Here is a 21,859-nt window from a genome sequence, read left to right as displayed (position 1 = left end):
ACAAAGCGCTAGCCACGGACAGGGATAAAAGTCTTGGGAGGGAAAAGTTGGGTAGAAGATACGACCTGGGGGACAAAGCAGGGAAACTAATCATGTGGCTCAACAAGAAGGAATGGGCTAGTAGACTGGTGCCGGAACTCATAGGTGCTGACGGCAAATCCCTGACTGACCCACAAGACATCGCAAATCAATTTGCCACTCACTACAGCGCTGTATACAGTACCACTGCACCATTCCCCGAGGAAGACTCCCAGTCTCTAATACAAGATATAGCGCTCCCCACCCTGTCGGAAGAAGACCATCACTTCCTGGAGAGTGAGTTGACAAACGACAAAATAGCGAAAGCCATCAGGTCACTACACTCAGGAAAAACTCTTGGCCCCAATAGCATCCCCAGTGAATTGTACAAACTTAGACCTGACAAACTAGTCCCATATCTGCGGACCATGTTCGAAGAGAGCAAGGACTTGGGAATCATACCAATGGACCAGAGGGTGGCTACACTGGTCACTATTCATAAGGAAGGTAAACCGAAGACTGACTGCCTCTTACTAGGCTGATTTCCCTACTCAATGCAGAACCCAAAATCCTCGCCAAGCTCCTCGCAAACCGACTCGATAAGTTGATCGACAGCTTGGCTTGGCTCATTCCGACCAGTCAGGCTTCATGCTGCACCAAAACACTGCCTTGAACTTGCGTAGAGTGCATGGGGTATTGGGGAGAGTAGCCACCATTCAAGAAGCAGCAATAATTGTGTTAGATGCGACCATAGCATTGGATACCATCGAATGGCCATATCTTTTTGCAGTCCTTGCAAAACTGTGGTTTGGCCCAGGCTTCACTCAGTGGGTGCGGCTCCTATATTCGGAGCCCTTGGCACAGGTTGTAGTTACCAATAAGAAGTCGGACATATTCGGCCTGAGTCGGGGGATCCGTCAGGAATGCCCTCTCTCCCCTCTCCTCTTCTTTTTGCCCTCGCATTGGAACCACTGGCGGCGTGGATTCGCAAAGACCCAGTGATACGAGGTATGCATTGGTCCTCTGAGTGGAAGGACCGTATCTCTCTGTACGCAGACGATATTCTGCTATACTTAACATCCCCAAAAGCATCACTCATCGTAGACATCTTATCAGCGATATTTTGGAGATACTCCGGGTTCTCCATTAATTGGAATAAGTCCCTCCTATACGTCCTTAGAGGAGACTCACCCATCCCACCAAGGGACTGCCCAAGTCAACACAGTGGGCTTTACTTACCTGGGTATCTTTGTCTCCCTGGATCAGACACTCTGTTTCAACTGCAACTTTCTTCAACCACTGCAAAGGTTGAAACGTGACATTGTCAGCGGGAAAAAGGCTTCCGCACTCGCTGCTGGGTAAAGCAGCCCTCTTTAAAATGATGTCCCTGCCCCGTTTTCTGTATGCATTGCAGAATTCCCGGGACCCTGTTCCAGCATCGTACTTTAAAGAAATCCAGGGACTGCAGCGGGACTTATTGTGGGACGGGAAGCCCCGGATAGCTTTTGCCAAACTCACACTGAACTGGTATGACGGGGGAATCTGTCTCCCAGACATCAAAAAAACTACTGGGCAGCTCACCTTGCAGCTATTAACCATGGCACTGACTGCCGCCCGGACGATCCGGGATATGCTATGGATAGGTGCCTCCTACCGGGAGGGAACTTCAAAGGGCGCTTTATTCTAAACCCAAACGCTACCCCCTAACCGGGTCGACCAAACACTCAGTCCAAGTGTGGCAAACTGCGAACAAAATGTTGGGATGGGAACAAACGCTCACGCTGGCAACCCCTTTATGGGACTCAGAGAAGTTGGGTAACTTGTGTTGGACGAAAGGGTTTGATTAATGGGAACTCATTGGGATCTACCAGATCAAGGATGTCTGGGTAAAAGGCGACGTGAAAACGTTCGCCTCCCTGCAACAACAGCACGACCTAGCGGACTCGGAACGCTTCAGATACGCACAGATTTGGCACACCCTACGATCGCATATCCAGACAGGCTCCTCCCCTCCGGAATCCTCTCCACTTGAGGATCGGCTGCTGAACGGCTAACTGCCCGAAAAAGCCATATCTCTAACATGCAATAAATTAATCAATAATATGGCTGACCCTCTCCGGCCACTGCGAGAAAAATGGGTGGGGGATGGCATTGAGTTCGATGATGAGGAGTGGCAAGAAGCGGTGTCCTCCCAAGGGTGGTGGCAATCTCGGCTAGACTCAGATTAGTGCAGCTCAAGATTCTCCACAGAGTGTACGTTACAGGGCCCCGTTTGGTACCATGGGTAGAGCTGAGGGAGGAGATTGTAGACAATGTGGTCAAGAAGGCACATTCATGCACATAATATGGGAATGCGATCACATACAAACATACTGGCGTAAAATACACAACATTCTTAGCGAAGTACTCACAGTCCGTCCGGAAGCATGGAGATGCCTCCTGAACGTGTGGGAACCAACAGACCTCAATAACTATACCAAACAATGGGTCACACTGGGTTAATGTTGGCAAAGAGAAATATTCTGCAAATGTGGGGTGCCCCGCAACCACCTAAAGTAGAGGCATGGAAAGCAGACCTGGACTGGTGTATGTATAAAGAAAAGACAGTATATGTAGCACGGGGCTGCCCTAGAGAGTAGGAGCCCCTGGAACGTCTACCGAGGGAATATTTGCAACCTGCCACATAGCATTGATTTGGATGAGCCCCCTACCCCATAAAATGTCCTTACAGTGTACTGTTATGCAATTTTGTCTGACAATGTATCTGCTACTCAGAAAGTGTAATCTGCTTCCTCTGTACTGCATATTCTATGTTGATGACCGTTTAATAAAAAGGAATATAAAAAAATACAAATAAAGACAGCAAATAGAAAACCATAAATTGTGAGTTACAAACCACAAACCCAAGGTTAAGCAACAGGTGGAATGCATTCTTAGGTCAACTTTCTGAATATCCCCAAGATTTCTTTAGCAAACCAAACTGTTGCGCTGTCTGGTAGGCTGCGACATATGAAACCTTCCAGATGCTAAATGCTGTGTATTAGAAAGAGAGAGTGGCTGGTCTAACAAAGGCCTGACACACATTTAACAAAAATGACAAACTTACGGTCACTTTAGATGGAGAAATTACTCAAGTGTATGGGCGCAGAAAATACAGTTTACTTTAAATAAAAATATTTATATATATATATATATATATATATATATATATATATATATATAAAAACAATGGATCTCTTCACTAAGAGAAGCATGTCCCTGTCAAGTTGTTGACTTATCAATGGTGTATGATGGTAAATAGCCAGATTAAATCGAACCTATTCTGTTTATCTCAAACAGTAACACCTACTCCCCGCAAAGTAGCAATTTTTCAGGGAACAGTGACCGGAAGCACAACGCTGCTCATAGTGAATGTTGCTGGTCTCCTGCAACAGTGGCCTGGGCATTTAACAGGGCATCTACAATAGGCTGCTGGATATAGGTTTAGCACAGATGAAAGCCCTTTGAAAGTAAAGCAATAACCTCAGTGAGACAAAAAGAACATTAAATACCATTTTAAACGGAACTCTAATTAAATATAGCTAGTGCTAGAATATAAAATAAAAGAGGCAACGCAAAATTAAATTAAATTATTCAACTCATATAGCCTCTATGTAAGTCAAGCTAAATTCCAATTGCTGATCAAACTCCCGTTTGCATGTTGATCAGAATCACAATATGTGTGTTATTTATCTTACCCTGCAATATTCCGCCAGAAAATAACTGTTGACACACATTCAGGTGAAATGCCAGGTAAAGACGGGATACATACTGATTTTCTTACGATACGTATCACATCGCTTTGCTATCACTCATTTCCCAGACATTTGTATTGGGAGATGTTTAAAACACCTTGCAAATACCCTGGGATAATATTCACAAGATGCAATTAAAAACTCAACTCATGATGGGTGTGGAATTGAGAGGCCGTGCTAGTCGCATCCTGGTAGAACTCCAAAGCCATGGGGCTATCTAGGTAAGCAAGGACACCCCTGGAATGAAAAGATGCCTGATGCAGGCAAAAATATGGTTTGGAACACCCATGATATTTGTGGGCTGATTGCTGACCAGAATAATCCTGGTGACGGCGAGGAAGGATGATTAGATGCAAGACTGAGCATGGGCGATATAGAACCCAAGGACTGAGGACACTCGGTGCCAAGTCATGAGAGGGGGCACCTTAAAGAGAAGCTTCTCAAAGCAAAAATAGACTGATGTAGCAGTAATAAAATGAGGTGCAACTAAAGGAGAAGGCTAATGACAGAGAACCCAGGCGTTGAACACCCAGTAGGGGCACACAAGCGCCCACAGACCACAATCTCCAGAACGTGTAGAAAGTCAAAAGGCCCTGGCCATGTGGGACTAACGAGTGAGGTCAGTAGGGAGAAAGTCATAACCTGAGCCTTGGGCGGAGAGTACAGCAACCGGAACGTAACCCTGGTAGAAGGTAGTACCTGCTCAAGCGGCTGGATAACCTCCTGGGTGACAAGTTTATTTATTTATTTAATGCGATTTTATATAGCACAAACATTACCCGAAGGTGTCAGAGTGCTTTACAAAAGAACCAGTTGCGTTACATAAGGACTTTGGATTAGATGAGTTACATAAGAGATATAAAAAGGAAAAAGATTGCAAATGTACAAGTGGAGCGAAAGGAGGGAAAAATTGCAAATGCACAAGTTGTAACGTCACTCAACGAAGAGATACAAACAGATAAACTCTAAAATCACATAGGAATGGTAGTAAGTACATATACTAGTGGTTGGAGTTATATATACAAGTGGAGTGAAAGGAGGGAAAAATTGCAAATGTACAAGCTGTAAAGTCACTCAAGAAAGAGATACAAACAGAAACTCTAAAATCACATAGTAATGGTATTAAGTACAAAGGTCTACTACATATACTAGTGGTTAGAGATAATATATATATATATATATATATATATATATATATATATACACACACACACACACACACAAATTGCAAATTCACTCAGAATTACATTTTAACAGCGATTAGGCTTGGACAATTATATATTACATATTTACAGAGCAGGAAATTCTTGCCATCGTTCAGTCAGGTGTTCAGGTGGTGTTGCACTCAAGGGTGGTGGTCTTGGGAGACCGAAAGTCTTGAGTCCCGAAACGCCTATGATTCAATTAAAACATGAATTGGCCCCACAGGCTAACCTCTGGTGGGCTCACGACTTCCCTAATCATGTTGAGAGGGCGCCATGGCAGAAGCAGAGGCAGCTTGCCGAAAACGGGACCGCGGGCAGGGGCTCCCCTATAAGGCTGTGAGATGGCACCTGGCCACCGCCATCTTAAGGTCAGGCGCAAGTCTTTTAATGGGTGCTTCCAATAACCGTGGCAAGCTTGGGGAACCCCCCCTGCCCCTCTTCGCAACCGGAGCTCCACTCACCACCAGGCGCTGGGGTTCGTCATGCCCCTGAAGGTCCTCTCCAGCCAGTGGGGGTCCCGGCTCAGAGCGTCACCCCCCCCCCCCCGCCTCGGTGTCCGCTGCCTCGGTGGTTGTCGCGGGGCTCCTCTTGTGACTCGGGGCCACGCACTCAGGAAGCAGAGTCGGTGTCACCCGCTATTTTAAGCGGCGCCGCAGGCTCCATTCTCGGGGACGCTCCCCTTGCAGATCTCGACCCCTGGGGGTTGCAGGTCGCCTCCGGGACCCCCTCGCCGCCAGTTGCCCTCAAACTTCAGGTGAGGCGGGTTTGGGAGCCAAGGGTGCCATATATTGGTAGTTAATGCAGGGCCTGGAGAGGAGCCGATCGGAGTCACGTCCGATCGGCAGTAACAGAGACAGTAACGTAACTAACCTCAAAGCCAAAAACGAACATCTCTTTAGGGAAGAGAGTAGCAGATACCCCCTGAATTCTCAAGATAACAGAATTATCCTACTGCAGGATATAAGGCAAATAATGTTAGACAAATGCAAAGTGCTTAAACTACTGGTTGAGGTGATTTTAGACAAAAAACTTACGTTTCCGCAAGACAGTTCCAGAATAACAAAACTATAATGTGGAGTCCACAAAATTAACAGCACTGTGATTTAGCCACGAGTCACCAAAATCAGAAGCCCTGGGGGGAGAAACGAGGAGAATCAAGGGAAAAATCACAGCAAAGGCAGCTGCAACAAAAACAATAGGAAGCTTGTACAAAATACACTCGAAAAAGATCAAAAAGTAAATGAGGAACAACACGAGCAATCAGTTGGGATTTTGCTGAATATAGTACATGTAGACTAAGCAGGCTTTGTTAAAGAGATTAGGCATTAGATGATTTCAGGCAGATGGCTCACCTTGTCAAACAAGAAGAGAATACCACAGGCATAACCTGTGCTAGATGCTGAAAAAGATTTTGCCCGGGTGAGCTGGACGTGTTTTAAGAAGTTGATGAAAAGATTCGGAATGGGTAACATATGGACTAGGATGGCGATGGCTTCCCATAAGCACAATATTTCAGACAAGTTTTGCATCTATATTGGCACAAAGCAGGGGTGTTAAATGTCAAACCTATTTACCCTAGTTATCGAGCCTTCGGTGAAGTCTTTCAAAAGAGCGACAGAAATACTGGGTGTGGTATTCAGAGTCAACAAGCATAATCCATCTCTCTTTGCCCACAATGTCCTGATATATCTGACTAAACCAACAGAAGAATTCCACTACTTGTTGAATTTACTGCAGGCGTTTGGAGAAGTGTCTGCCTATGAAACAACTCTTACAAAATCGGTATTCGTTCCAACAGTGCTAGAAAGCGAGGATCGACAGAAGAAACACTGTCCCGTACAGGGGAGGTGAATGAGGTCAATATAACACCCATGATACATGCAACTAGCACAGACCTGCAGAGGTAGCTTTACATATCAGGGTTGGGTAGGATAGCAGCCATCAAAAGGTCTGTATAGAGGAGAATCAAGACCAGGACATAATCCCTGGAATGAAGCCTAAAGGGGAGGACTCGTCCTCCAAGTTGGATCCCTCTGCCAGAGCAGAAAGCAGTGTTTCATCACATGGTCTGTCTGTAGAGGAGCTAGCGGACAGGAAGGGAACTGCAAATGGCCAAATTGAAAATGGAGGAGAAACTTGCCTTTGAGTGTTTAACTCATTAAAAGAGTCTAAGAGAGCTGGGACTGATGGCAAAACAGGTAGATTTCAGCAATGGTCGCAGCATAACCACAGTGTCTGAAAGGGTTGAGAAGGTTTGTATACCCAAAGATCTGGTGCCCAATTATTGTGGTCAAGGATGACATAGACAAGTGGCTTGCAGCATATAAGGTAGCTCTAAAAGTATACAGGATTCCAGAAAAGCAATGGGAGGGAAGGGGAGGTATTAAATGGTTGCGTGCAGAACAGCCAAGCTGATGATTTTACTGGGTTGTTTAATCTGAAACTAAGAGTGCATTTGCTAAGTGCATGTTTTACAGAGCTGCGCCAGGACCTGGTTGACAGCAAGCAGGCTGACCCCAGGAAGCTAGCTGAGGAGGCGGACATCTGTGTCAGTACCAGAGAGTGTCTAAGAAGGTATCTGGGGGTGACCCCAACAAGGGTGGTTCGGTTCCCCCAAGCTGAACGAGGGGAGGTTAGAGGTGATCCAGAAAACTCCCAGAGTAAAGGGGGAGGAAAGGGCTCTCATGCCCCATCTGAGAAACAGCAGGATGGTTCTGGTGGGCATTGGCCCAGGGCGACCCATTTCCAACCTCATTGCTTGGTGTTCTCCCAGTTAGGACACAAGCAGGGGAACTCTGTCTGCCCACAGGAGCCACCCACTGGTCGGACCTCTACAGGGGTGGCCAATATGCCCTTAGGGGCAGACTGTCCCCAGAAGTCACAGATCATGCCATGACCTCCCTCAGTTGAGGGATAGACTCAGAGGGTGAGCTTGTGATTCCTTAGGGTGGGAGTCGTCACTTCCACCAGGTGAAAGTGAATGGGATCCCTGTAACTGCTCTGAGGGACAACAGGGCTAGCCAGACCATGTTAGTGGGAAGGCTAGTTTCCCCAGAGAAGTACACCGGCCAGGTGAGTAAGGTAACTCAGGTCCATGGGCAAGACTTTTTATGCCCACCTGGCCCTGGTATCCCTGGAGTCGAGTGGGGAGGTGACCCAGAGGATGGTTGTAGTTAGTCCCCAGATGCCCCCAGACTGCATTCTGGGGAATGAGTTGCCTCTGGTGCCAGGAGAACTGAGATGGCGGCCACCCAGGGCACCCTGACAGTTTAGTTTTCTGGGGGTACTACTCCAAGATTGAGGGTACGGGAGACCAGATGCAGGGTGAGGGAGGGCTCACCCCGGTCCTCTGCTCAGCATCAGGGTACAGACCCTGAACCCACCCCTCAACTGGTGGGAGGTAGAGTGGAAGTATGGTGCCTAACACCCAGGGTTGTTGCCCCCCACACTGAAAAACCTCAGAGAGCCCTCAGGAGCCCATAGGGAACTCCTTGGCAGCCCCAAGGCTGGAACAGAAGCCTACTCAATGTCCCCGCTTAGAGCCTCCACCTGAAAACTGATGACCCAGTGTCTGGTTCGTGACAGAGCCGCCAGTGACCTCTGTTGGTTACTGTCCTTATGGACAGAGTTTTCCTTGGGTTGGGGACAAAGGTTTGATGCAAGGGATGGAATTGGCCACATGACTTTGTGGGCAATGGTGGTACTGTCTGCCTACTGGGATGCATATGTGAGCAAGTTAAAGATAGGTGCTGCACAGATGGGGTTCACAGGTGAGGAGAAGGGTTCCCCATGGGTCAGTTCAGTGGCTCAGGAGACAGAGGATGGCACCTGAATTCAGAAGGGCGAAGAACTGACCAGTGCCCTGCAGTAGAGGGCTACTGTCCACGTTCTATTGCCTAAGCAGGGATATCCATTAAGATATTGATTAGTCTCACCTGGCATTAGGCTGGAGGGGCTTGCTTTGGACATGGTGTTCTCTGCATGGTCATTCCCAAACTTTTTTGTCTTTACCCTCCACTTTTTGCTGAATTTGTGTTTGCTGGCCTTAAGGCATTTTACCACTGCTAACCAGTAGTAAAGTGTTCTCTGCTTAAAAACGTGGTAAATTCGGCTTAGCCACAATTTACATATTTAATTTACTTGTAAGACCCTAGTAAACTGGCACTGCATATGCCCATGGCCTGTAAATTAAATGTTACTAGTGGGCCTGCAGCACAGATTGTGCCACACATTTAAGTAGCCCTTTAAACAGGTTCCAGGCCTACCATTGCATAGCCTGTGTGTGTCCTTTTGAACTGCCACACGGACCTGGCAAAATAAACGCTTTGCCAGCCTCGACCCTTCCTTTTTAATACGTTCAAGTCACCCCTAGAGTAGGTTCTGTACAGACCAGAAAGCAGGGTGCAATATATTTAAAAGGTCAGATCTGTACTTTTAAGTTTTACATGCCCTGGTAGCGAAAAGCTCTTAAATTTCTTTTCCACTACTGCAAGGCCTATCTCTCCCATATTATAACAATGGAGTTGCATTATTACATTTTATAAATGTAATTTACAAATAGGAAAAGAGAACTAGTTCATGTTTGGTATCGCTAGAATCACAATTAAAAATCTTAACTTAAGGTGACGTCGGATTTCAAATTGTAATTCTGAAAATGCCACTTTTAGAAAGTTGCCATTTCTTGCCTTATACATTTGGTGCCTGAAGCCGGTCTCTGGGTCACATGACTGGGTATACTTGACAGGTGGGCTTTGTGTACTCATCCTAGACAGCCAGATACAATGGGAGCTTGAGTCTGACTGGATGGGCCATCACTGGTAGCATGGGAGGGAAGATTTGGGCACAGCCCAACTTATACTTGAATAGGCTGTGTCCTTCCTCCACACATAGGACTGCATACCCCCTGTAGTTAATCTGGAGCCAGTGCAGGAAAGGTAGGGCATCTGTGTACTTCAAAGGCATTCCTATAGAAGAAGCTCCTCACGTCAAAGGCACAAATCTGTATAAATACTGGATCTTAGACACCAATTCTTCAGTACACTTCTAGGCCTATTCTGCCAGAGAGGACTTCTGTGCTTCTGAAAGGACTTCCACTCTGCTGAACTGATGCTCTGAAGGAACTGCTGCCCTGCTGTGCTAGCCTTCTGCCTGCAGCCCTTTTGCCTGGGTGAGAAGGACTGGACTTGCATCTCTTGAACCCAGAATCCTGAGTGACTCCAAGAGCTAGTTGGCTGGCCTCCTGATCTGAAGCCTCAGGGGAATAATAAGCTTCCAACAACCTTGCACCTAGACTCTGCCATCTATGAGTCTACCCTACCACGTGGTCTCACCCCATTCCTTGACCCTTGAAAGTGGGCTCAAGGTGCTTCCCAGCCTCTGTGGATCCAGCAGAACTGACGCATTGTCTTAGCTGCGTGGCGCAGTCCCAAGCAGAACTGCTGCATGGCCGCCGCTGTGTGGATTGGACCATTCGCAGAGACCTGCATCGACTCCGCAGTCCTCTGAACCAATGCATCACCCCCAACTGTGCACCACAAATTCGGGGCGAGCTCTTGCATCTCCCGTTGATGGCAACACCTGACTCCGCATTGCAGCGTCTCAATTCTTCAGAATCAACGCATCGCCTGAATGTGCACATCATCCTCGACACCAGACTTCGCATCACAAACCCTATTTAACGGGATCTGCAATGACAGCGTGGGACATCAAATCGCAGCTTTGTCGCATCTTGGAACTAACACATCGCTTCAGTTGCACAACGCATCTTCAACTAGGATCCTCGCAACATTCCACAACCGACATTTTAAGGTACTGTTTTCAGCAGGCCTAACTGGGTCCCTGTGGCAGACCCGTGCTCCATCGTAGTTGACCTGAACTAGTGACTTAGTCCTGGTCTGGCACGACCAGGACTAAGTCACTAGTTCAGGTCTGTGCTTTGTGTTTTTTGGATCCATTTTCACTAAAATCTTTAAAAATCTATAACTCCGCTCTAATTTTTCTAATCCGGTTATGGGCTCCTTTTGTGGTGTGTTTCCACTATGTTACGATTTGAAACATTGCACAAATACTTTACACATTGCTTCCAAGTGAAGACTGACTGTTCTTTACCAAGCTACCATAGGGATGAGCACAGGTTAATTTGGGGTTTGCTTGTGCCTTACCCTGACAAGGATTGTGGTTGCTGCTTGACAGGGCTCACGCTCCAGTCAACCAACAACCCAATTTCTTACAATCTCAAACATGGAAACAAAGAACTCTGTGTCCTGCTTGTACAAAATAGTAACAGGTTCCAACAATCAGTGGCAGTAGGGATATATGAAACACTAGGAGACAATGCTGAGGGAGGAGGTGAGTTACAAGACATAGTACCAACTTTTGATGGATGTTGTAACACAGAAGAAAAGAATCAGTGGCACACAGCAAACTGTGATTAATCCCTTCAGCGCGGCGCGGATTACCGCGCTGTGCTGAAGGTTCCGTGCGCGGGCGGGGCCATGACGGAGCGGTTCCGTCATGCGCATCGAAGGGGTTAAGAGGATGACGAGATGGTACTGGACAACAGATAGGATACATCTAATACTCGGCAGAAACTCAAAGAAGTGCTAGAGGGGTGGCAGCATGGTGGAATAACCCACACACATATTTTGGGGTTACCCTAAAGCGCAAGTCTACTAGAAAGATGTGCATACAGCTATCTATACCATATTGGGCTTCCTTATACCAGATTACCCAGCACTGATAATCCTGGGCCTGAGATCAGAGATGTTGATAAGATAAAAACTGATATTTCAAGTGTTGGCGTCTGCCAAGATGGGGATAGCCTGGCTCTGGAAACAAGCAACAATGCCCATATTCAGTAACTGGTTAACCAAAATATAGAACAAAACGGCAAAGGAAAGAATCTGGTCTCAGAGAAGGGCAGGGATACCTTTCTGGCGGTGTCGAAGTCCCTGTCAGATATAATGGAACAAGACTGTAGAGATTGTAATGTCCACCCAGGTTAAGGACCTTATTTATACCTCTATGATTTAATGTAGGATTTCAAACAGTTCTTCAAATACTATGGGGGACGACACGTAGTAAGAATAGAACAAAACAAAGACTTAAATGTGGAAAAAGGAACAGTAAGACTATGTCTCCTGGAGCGAGGGGGAAGAGAGGGGAATCCAAGCATGGGATGTTTGTAAGAAAAGTGACTTTATTTCTTAGTATGGTACAAATGTTCATACCAAATAAAAAGAGATGTGAAGCAAGACGTCTCACAATTGAGTATACAGCAGGCAAATGATAGAATTAAATGTATTAAAAAGTTTATACCAAAAAAACTCAACCTGTAATCAATCTCTAAGATCGTATTTCTAGAACCACCCACATGCTTGATTGGATCACTGCTAAGGATTCCTGGCTAAGCAGTCTTGCTATGTTGCCACATGATCCCTCCTACAGATTCCCTTTTAAACCACGAACAGGAAAAAGCTGTCAGCACACCAGAACCCAATTAAGTGGCAAAAACGATATCCAATTACATAAAGAGCAGATAAAATCATGGTTTAAGCACAATACAATAAGGTAACTTCCAGAGGCTATGGAATTCTCTGTCTTGAAGCTAAAAGACAGGTTTCAATACAAAATGACTTTCTCCTTTAACCCACGTATTTTTCTCAAATGATGGAATAGAACTACCGTACCCCAAAACAGTACTGTAATAGTATGCACCCTGCACCCTCTTACTACCAAGGAGAACTATGGCTATAATAAAAACCGTGAATAATAGCTGTTTACAGTATTTAAAGTCTACAGTCAAACGTATATAGCTCAACATTGTCAACTATAGTAGGAGAATGCCCATCTCTGAAAAGTTTACATCCATGTATAGGGTAGGGGTCAACTGTCTGTTCTGCTAGTCTAAGAAATCACAATCAAAGCAAAGGACAACAATTTGGAAGTCTGATCCTGTTTTTATTGGTATCCATAGTGTGAAACAAAATTATACAAAACAACAGTTTACGATGTACAGTGGCAACAAACACACTTGAATGTTGCTCATAAAACACAACTAACGAACTATACAAGTGGTCATGGGGGGGGGAGGGATCTGATGGCAGGACGTGCCCATGTTTTTATGAATTTTTGAAAAACAGTTCCCCTTCTTTTAGGGAAAAGACAACCGTCCTGGGACAGTTAATTCCTTGAGTTGAAATGCCTTAGCTGAATGTGTAAGCCAGGGTGCTCCTGTGCCGTGAAACTGACGGAGGAGCAGACAGATAAACAAGCAGTCTTGCCAGGGTGCCTGCTTACGTGAAAGAAATGTAAATATGCACAAATGGTCAATCTGCAAACGGTGCTTGGAAGCCAGTATTGGCTTTAATTGCTGAAATCACTTGAGGCTTTATTGCTGGAATCACTTGAGGCTCCCTGACACAGATTTATCCTTTTTGAGTGGTATTGCAAGGGAGTTACCCGCTGAGCAGTAAAGCACGTGCTTTTTAAAGGACAGTTATAAAAACAAATGTGCTTCTTGGTGACACATTTATTCATTTTGAGAGGTACTGTAAAGGCGCTATGGGTCAAGGTGTGAAGTGCGTGCTTTTAAAAGACAGTTATAAAAAAAATGCATTATGTACAATTTGGGTATTACTAAAATCTATATCTGGGAAGCCCTTTTTATTCTTAAACATTTTTGCATATTTTGTTGCAGCCTAATTGAGTACACATGTGTAATACAAGTTTAATGACTTAACAGTGCTTTCCGTCACAGACTGGGACCTTGTAGTGCTAAACATACACAAGACAATTCTCCACTGCACCAGCCAGGATTTAATGATGTGGCTGTCTGGTGCAGTGCATTAACTAACAGAGGTTTCATAAAGTACAACAGTGGATTTCCCACTAATTAACATAATCTGCATTTAATTTTCACTTGAGCTGTGTGATATTTAGAGGTAGTTACCTGAAGGTGAAAGAACAAAAAAGTTGCAGAAAATGTGTTTTTAGCCACGCCTTTGACCACGCCCCCATTCTCAATCACCCCCCACTGCGTGCAACATCACAGTTACCATACTTTTTTTTTTTTTTTAATGCTTTTCGATCACTGAACCATTCGGAGGAGCCGGGCACCACAATGTAAAACACCTAGTTAAGCAATGTTGTTTCATATCTTTGCTTCCAATAAGTCAATTTTACCCTTCATATAACATGTCTTCCTCTATTTATCAAAATACAGCTTTTTCCAACCTGTGGCACCCGGACAGCTGCGGGTCCACAACGCCAAATCTTAGAGTATATGACTATTTACAAAGTTAAAACAGTATAAAATAATAAAGCATATGCACATAAAAAAGCCAAATTGAAAATTACACATTTTAAAAAGCTTTGCAAATGCGAAAGAATTTGAAATTGAAGGCTAAAAATTAAGATGGTATCCTCAGTTTGATTTGTGGGAGCAACGCAAGAATAGTAAACAATCTCGAATGGCCGAAAACAGACTGTAGATTAGAAGCAAAAAAAGGTGAAATGATACGTTAGAGGCCAGCATACATACTGCCAAGTCTTTTAGGAATAAAGCCAACAATTTCAAAAAGCTCAAAAAATCCCAATAAAAATAAATTTAAGAATTGTGTTTTTTTGTTTGCCAATTAACATGTTTTCATTTGCCTATTTTTGATATACCTCTGATGTTTTAATATTGTTTTGAATGTCAAATTAAAGAAATAGTTTAGGGCGGGTCCCCGATTTCCAGTCGTCGTGCAGTGGGGGTCAAAAGGTTAAGATCCGCTGCCGTTGTACAATGAGATACGTATATATGGTAAATCACTCCGAGCTCTGTCTGCCACAAACTAATCGAGTTATAAGCAGCAGGTCAGGATTGCAACCGCTGAAGCTTGAAGTCCGAGACAGACGTTGGTAAGCACGTGCTGTTAAACCTGCTTAACACGACAGACTCGATTTTCAATCATTTGACCAAAAACATCGGTGGTGAAATTGCTGCCTCCCTCAAAGGTGCATGTTTTAAAGCTGATTGAATCGAATTAAGGTACAGTTCTTTTAATGTGCGAACGTTTGTTTCAAGTGTTTGAGCACAAGGGTGGGGTGGAACACATGCTCGGCAAAACAAACAATAGTCGTGTTGTCTTCAGGGCGTGTTAAACAAGTTTTTCTCAAACTCGAACGAATCTTGAATCGAAGTACCCCATCTGGCAGAAGCAGCCTTATCGACAACTCTATGTAGCGGACTGTTTACTGTCTCTTTTAGTAATGTCTCGATGTACACCTGTCCGGAAGAAATAACTGCAAAAGAACACGGAAACAATCTGTCGTGGGTCACACCCCTCCTTGCACACGGCGCTGGTGATGGGAGATCTTTTTTCGTGGTGACAACACAATTGCTGACATACTTCTACCAAAGCAAAAGGAATCAGAAATAATTACAGCCGAAATCCCAGTGGCAACGTGTCACGCTCTTCCCTCACTCGGCATTGCACAACTACCAACCACCACGCATGCCATGCAACACCATTACCAACATCCAACTACTTTAATTTGACTTATCAGGAGTTCTCATGGCAGTCGCTCATCTATTCTCAAAGTCTCTTTCCACATGTTCCAGAAATTCTATCTGCACACACACCTAGAGCTCTACCTCCACTCCACTCTAGAAGATAATTCGTTGGTGAGAACATGAGAGCTAAACATTCTTCATCTTGATTCAAAGAGATTTAAACCCACTACCACTTCAAGGAAATCATTTTATGAAGCTGCTTCCTCAGTCTAGTGAACTTGCACCTTGTGGACGTGAGGCGTCTGTTCCAGTTTGAAAAAAAATTGACTTGAATATTCAGCACCTACTTAAGGCTGTAGTAACTTCTCATCTCCTTTCCAAGCACCCGTCCAATTCCTTATTTTCATAGTTTTTTCTCCCAACGCACGTAATACTTACTACCATGAGGTTTTTCTGCTCTATTTTTCCTCCACTAGTTCATATATAACATCAAAGACTTCTGTCTTTTTGTTTTTTGTTGACTGTAAAGAGATGTTATAGACCCTGGCACAAGAGAGGAACTGCATACAAATAATAAATGAAGTACATAATTATTTTATATCTCAGCCAACAAATTAATAAAGAGGTAATGCCCCACAGTCTTGCCATCACCGAAGCCTACCTCAAAACAGCAGGTAAATAATTAGGCATCCCAGTGCACCTTTGGGCACTCCTAAAACCTGAGGTGAACAATGAAGAACACCATTCTAGGTCATACATGATAGATACTTGGAAGCAGCTGATAGAATAGGGACGTCCATTATAGGACACTTAAGGCCACCATAGGTGAGTAATAAGTCTGGCTACCCCAACCAACCCCATCAGTATACAAGTCTACTCTTGCATGCTGACGTCCATTATAGGACACTTAAGGCCACCATAGGTGAGTAATAAGTCTGGCTACCCCAACCAACCCCATCAGTATACAAGTCTACTCTTGCATGCTGAATAAATTAAATCAACTGAAAAACATACACTCAACGTTTATTAACAGCAAGTGAATTATATAAATAACAGCAAGTGAATTATATAAATAACCGTTCATTTATATCTCAAAAGGTTGTCACTCAAAGAAGCGTATTAGACAACGCAATAACGAAAACCATAATTATACACAGTTCTAGAAAAAACTTTCATTATTGGTTATCAGCAGATTAACGCTCTCCAAAATGATCATACTACTACAATTCTTATATTACTTTCCAACAATATAGATACAACTCCCGGAGGGATTTTGAAACAACTGAGCAAGTTACTAATCAAAATAATATGGGACAGGAGCAGACACAAAGACGCTGTAAAAAACTGTAGCTGTTCACCTTGAGCAAAAGGCTTAGATGCTCCAAATTACACAACTATTTGGCAACCCCTGCAATGGATAACTAAGTGGTTGGCATAGCCAAACATGGAGAAACTTAAATTCATCAGAGGACCCTTGCACCATGTCTACTTGGCTAAGGCATCACTAGACATACATTGAAACTACATATGAGACTACTAGAAACAGCACAGTTCTACTGGAAGCGATGTCTACCACACACCAAAACAGCTGAGACAAACTTCCCAGACCTCCCACTGTGGTTTCACTGCGAATCTGAAGTGCATTAAAAAACTGCTGATATCGGGAAATCGCATCCTTAAAGCGGCCTTTTTCGCAGGTGAGACACTACTTACGTTCAAGCAACTGTGACGAATCAGTGGGTCAATTTTTAACCCATAGTCATGACCACTGGAATTATGCAGCAGGGTTGACTAAACTATATGGCAAGAAAAGGCAAATTCTGAGGAATGCTGTGCACACAATTTAAGGATTCTTCCTTGCAGAAATTAGGAAATATTAGATATAGGCGTTCACAGAGTAGAGACAACTGTAATTAATGTAAAGAGGGTGTTTGTCTATTGTAACAACATGATTACAACTGTACAAATGCGCTTTGTTATTTTATCGTCAAATGTTTTTGGATTGTCTTTATTATTCAATAAAAGGAAATAAAAAAAAGAAAAGGCACATTCTGAGGTGCGATGCATTGTATTACTTAATTATTTTGTCTTTTTTTTCTTTTCTTTTTACACAGGTTAACACTGTCTGGGCAAAGGTTTCACGTCATTACTACTAGTTTAACACCTATGTGAAGCAACAGAAAGGTGACCAGTAAACCTCTGTAAAGGACTTAACACTGCACAACAACATGTGTTGCTGCGTTTTTAGCAACTTTGTATCTGTTTGAGCTACAAATGTTTTTGTTAAAATCTGCATACTATGCAACAGATGATGGATTATGTGGTAAATGCGGAAAATCCATAATTATGCGGAAAATACTGCAGCTGCAAAAATCGCATAGTTCCAGTGGCCCTGCCCATAGTTCACTTGGCCGGTTAGTCAGGCAAACATAGGGATGCACCGAAATAGAACCTGAGTCATACAACTACACGTGATCCTCATACACAGCACCCAAGTAATGATTTAGCAACAATCAAGCAAATAAGAGGAAGACTTAGGCAAACAACTGACAATGGCAGGAAGAAAAAATGAACTGATATGCCCCACAAAGGTTACAAGAAACAAAAGGTTTCTACTAATACAACACAGTGCATACCTGATGCCTAGATGACTACATAAGATAGTCCCCTGTAGTGGCAAACACTTGCCCAAGATGTGTTGGGGCAGACATTCTGGAATGCATGCCACTGTACAATTGATAGAGAGGGGTGACGAAGGTGGTCTCAAATCTTGGGTACACCCAACTCACACAGCCCAGGGCTCTGCCTACTGGGGCCAATGACAAGATTGAAAAAACGCGAAATGATTTGTAGACCTGGTGCTGATCCTTGCAGAGACACAAATAGCAATGTCCTGGAAGAAGACAACGGTGCAACGGACTACTACCTGGCAAATGAACTGTTAAAGGAGGACAAAGGGACATGTTACAGCAACAGACTCAGATGAGCTACTGCTGGTACTAGCCTGCAAAAACATTGACATACCTCACTGAAAGCACCATACAATACTGCAAGCCCCTGCGCACTTCTCTCGGACCCCAGGAGGAAAGCTTGCAATAAAGATTGGAAAACGCTTGGAGTAGTGTTTCAACCAATTGTTTTTTTGCACATCTTACCACCTCAGACTGGACTGAGCCATATGCAAACCAATCTTGACCCCGCTCCATTAGGAACAGTCGAGCCTAACAGTGACTGCCCACCAAGGGATTCCAGGCTCAACATGTACCTGCTGCACATCATCACAGACCACAGAGAATGAGAAGGGACAAGTTTTTAGCTTTCTCTTAACGATTGCCTCACTAGGGTTCAGACGCAATGGAAGGGCATTCAAAAGCTTTGCAGCTAAGAGCCGAAATATGTGGCCTCACACTCTTTTGATCATGGGCACACGGGCAAGTACACTCGGATTGGGAAGGTGGGCAGTAGGTGATGGGCCGGTGCTTCAGGGGCACTGTGGGCTGGTTTTTAGGGTCTCTGTAAAACGGTCCAAGAGACTTACTTTCGTCCCAGCCAGGCCACTGTAATGTGGCACCAGCATCATAAGGCACTCCCCTGACATGCTGTAAATTGAGGCTGGGGGCCTGGTGTTGCTCTGGCCTTTACAGCATTCTCACCTTGGCTCCCTACCTTGTGTGGCCTACCCGGCCAGAAATAGTGTCATTCCCTGCAGAGTCTTCACGTTCAGGTTATGGGGGTACTGGGGAAGATGGGAATATGAAAGGGTCTTGCGGTGGGGAAGGGGGGGGGGGGGGGGGAGGCAGGTGAGTTTGTGGCCATTGGGCTGTACTCACCTAAGTCTCCCTGGAGCAGGAGCACCGGTGTTCCTTTCTTGACCCTCTTCTGCCAAGTCATCTCCCTGAGTCTATATGGCCTGCGGAGAGTGTATGAGAAGTAGCCTCCCTATAGCGCTGTCATCTCAAACCCAGTACCTTTTAGGCCTTGTTGGGGGTGGGAGCCTAAATAATTGGATATGGCATTATGGTCAGAGCTGCCAGGTTAGAGTCCTGGCATCTGCTCAACATTCTGTGATTATGTGCAAATCACTGAATCCCCCTAACTTAAATAAAAATTAATTTAATCTAGAGAAATGTAGGGGTTCATGTAAATTGTTTCAGTGCCTCTGGGACAAATTGACATTATATAAAAACCACATAAAATATAATATTAAAAAAATTACAAAATAAAAAGATTTGCAAAGGCTAGACAAGGATAATTAAAGAGGACTCTTCATAGAAAAAATGACCCTATTCCCTGTTACATGTTTTTCTGTGTTTGTTTAGTTTAACTATCAGCCATGGATTATTAATGCTGCTCTGGAACACATTTTAAAGTGCTTTCACCTTAACTTTACTATTTAAAATACATACTGGTAAGGGTAAAAAAAATAACAGCTTTGGCTTATTTTCTTCTGTTTCGTACCATCCAGGACATTACAATTCCATCCAAGTGGCAACCCTGGCCAGATTAAGAGTTGTGGCCCCTAGGCTTTAAAATATTTCATTTACCAAACATTTCTCAAAAAAATTGGTCCGCAGATGATGATCCATGAAAGGGGCGATGCGGTAATGTGGGCCACTTTTTGGGGGGAGTGTCCGGGCCTAATTGTGATCCTCCTAAACCGACCATCCAGGCAAGCCTCAGATTGGCTAACCTTAAACCCTGGAAGGAATGTAGGAGCATTTCAGCAACTGACACGCAAGACTACCTTGTACATTTTCACATATTTGTCCCTGGGCAAGAATGGTGACCCCCATAGTAACTATTTTACCTACCTATGCAGAAATCGGAGGTTAGCAGGTGAGCGGGGCTTCCCTCTCATGTCACCTCGCCCACTGTGAGAAAGACTCACTCACCTAAAGACTATGGGATTGCGGGTAGAAATTTTGCCTACATGTCACAGAGCAGAATGCGAATTATAAGGGTGGGTAACGACTCACTGCTATGCTTTACTTACCTTGAGTATGTAAGAAATATCGGTCCCAGTCCTCACTTACTGCAATGCCCAGTGCTAGCTGAAAATATATGGCGACCTCTTAAGTCCCACGCACACTATTACCATTATGATCTCCTCTCTGTCATTGCCAGGCTTTATTACGTAGGGCAGCATAATAATTACGAGACCCAACCCCCTCATTTGTGTGAGATCTGCAGGTTGACAAGACTCGGGCTCATACCCCTGCTGCCCTGGTCAGTGGGTGTATTTGAATATTTAGTGACACGCACTTCTTTTCCACTAGGTACATTTATTCACCTGGGTTTATCAGGTAGGTAAACGATGAGCCTGCCCACCCCTTCGCCCCCCCCCCAATACGAGTGATGACAATTACCACGTCGCCTCTACATTGTGATGCAGGCCGCAGAGTGCAGCGGGTCACCGTACACGCTCCACTCCCCACCCCCGTCGCAGCTCACCTAGCGCCACCTCGCAGGCTTTGCGCAGCTGGCTGTACTGGGAGCGCTTCAGCTCCTTGTCGGACAAGATCTTCTCCAGAGCCCGTGACACGAACATGCTTTTGGTCCTGTCCTCTCCCTGATGCATGGCAGACCGACTCCACGCGCTCCGCTCCCGGGCAGCGCCGTTCCCTACGCCCCGATCCCGGGCACCGTCTGCGACTGCCCCTGCTAGAGGCTCGGCCCCATCAGGAAGTGACAAGTCTGCTTCAGCAGCACTGCGCAGCCATCTTGCATGGCGTCACGTGACGCTGACGCGGATAGCGCCCCCGCCCCCTCGCGTTGACCTTTTCTTGACAGCCGGGGACCGGCAGCAGTATCAATGTCCCCTGCTCCTGTGCGCTACCACTAAATACAGTTTATCCCCATGTTTACACGGGAAAATAAAGTAGGAAACGTCACCACCTGTCAACTCAATATTTGTGCATTCGTTTCCCAAATGTTCTAATAATTCTAAAACATTTTAATATTTCATCTATAAAAATGAAATTATCTCAATACTTCTCCAATTAATAAGGATTTCCCATTAAACTCACGTCAAATACTCGCATTTGTGACACTCCCTGCTGTGATTTCCTTTCTTATGTAAATTGTTGTTATACATTAGGCGCTCCTATATTTATTGCCTTTTCCTGTCATCCATACTGTGAGCTGCTATATGATAAATTGTCAGTAACATCACTTGGCCCATTCCCTTATTCCCCGTTCCCCAGTGGACTTGGAACATTCCAGTCCCAATGTCGGCGCTGTTTGACAGTTATGGTAGTGATCCAGCTGAAACAGCTTACATTTTATAACCATTCACTTTATCCCTAGTCTATTTTAATTAGGAACTTTTCAATAACAAAGAGATT

The 21,859-nt window shown here is 44.7% G+C and overlaps 1 protein-coding gene across 2 annotated transcripts in view; it reads right to left on the bottom strand.

Moving 5' to 3' along the window:
• Positions 1–21,267, bottom strand: part of ARFGEF2 (ARF guanine nucleotide exchange factor 2) — a 629,301-nt gene extending 608,034 nt beyond the window's left edge. Inside the window, exon 1 of one of the 2 annotated variants that reach the window (XM_085619427.1) lies at positions 20,967–21,267. In XM_085619427.1, the coding sequence (XP_085475553.1) occupies positions 20,967–21,093 (127 nt within the window). In that variant the 5' untranslated portion in view covers positions 21,094–21,267. The remainder of the gene's footprint in view (positions 1–20,966) is intronic. The other variant, XM_085619428.1, reaches the window with a different exon arrangement.
• Between the last annotated feature and the right edge of the window lie 592 nt (positions 21,268–21,859).

The sequence above is a fragment of the Triturus cristatus genome, chromosome 7 (genome assembly GCF_964204655.1).
Source record: "Triturus cristatus chromosome 7, aTriCri1.1, whole genome shotgun sequence".
NCBI classification, from domain to species: Eukaryota; Metazoa; Chordata; class Amphibia; order Caudata; family Salamandridae; genus Triturus; species Triturus cristatus.
Note: the sequence above shows the minus strand (reverse complement) of the source record. Positions and strands in the feature narration are given on the sequence as shown.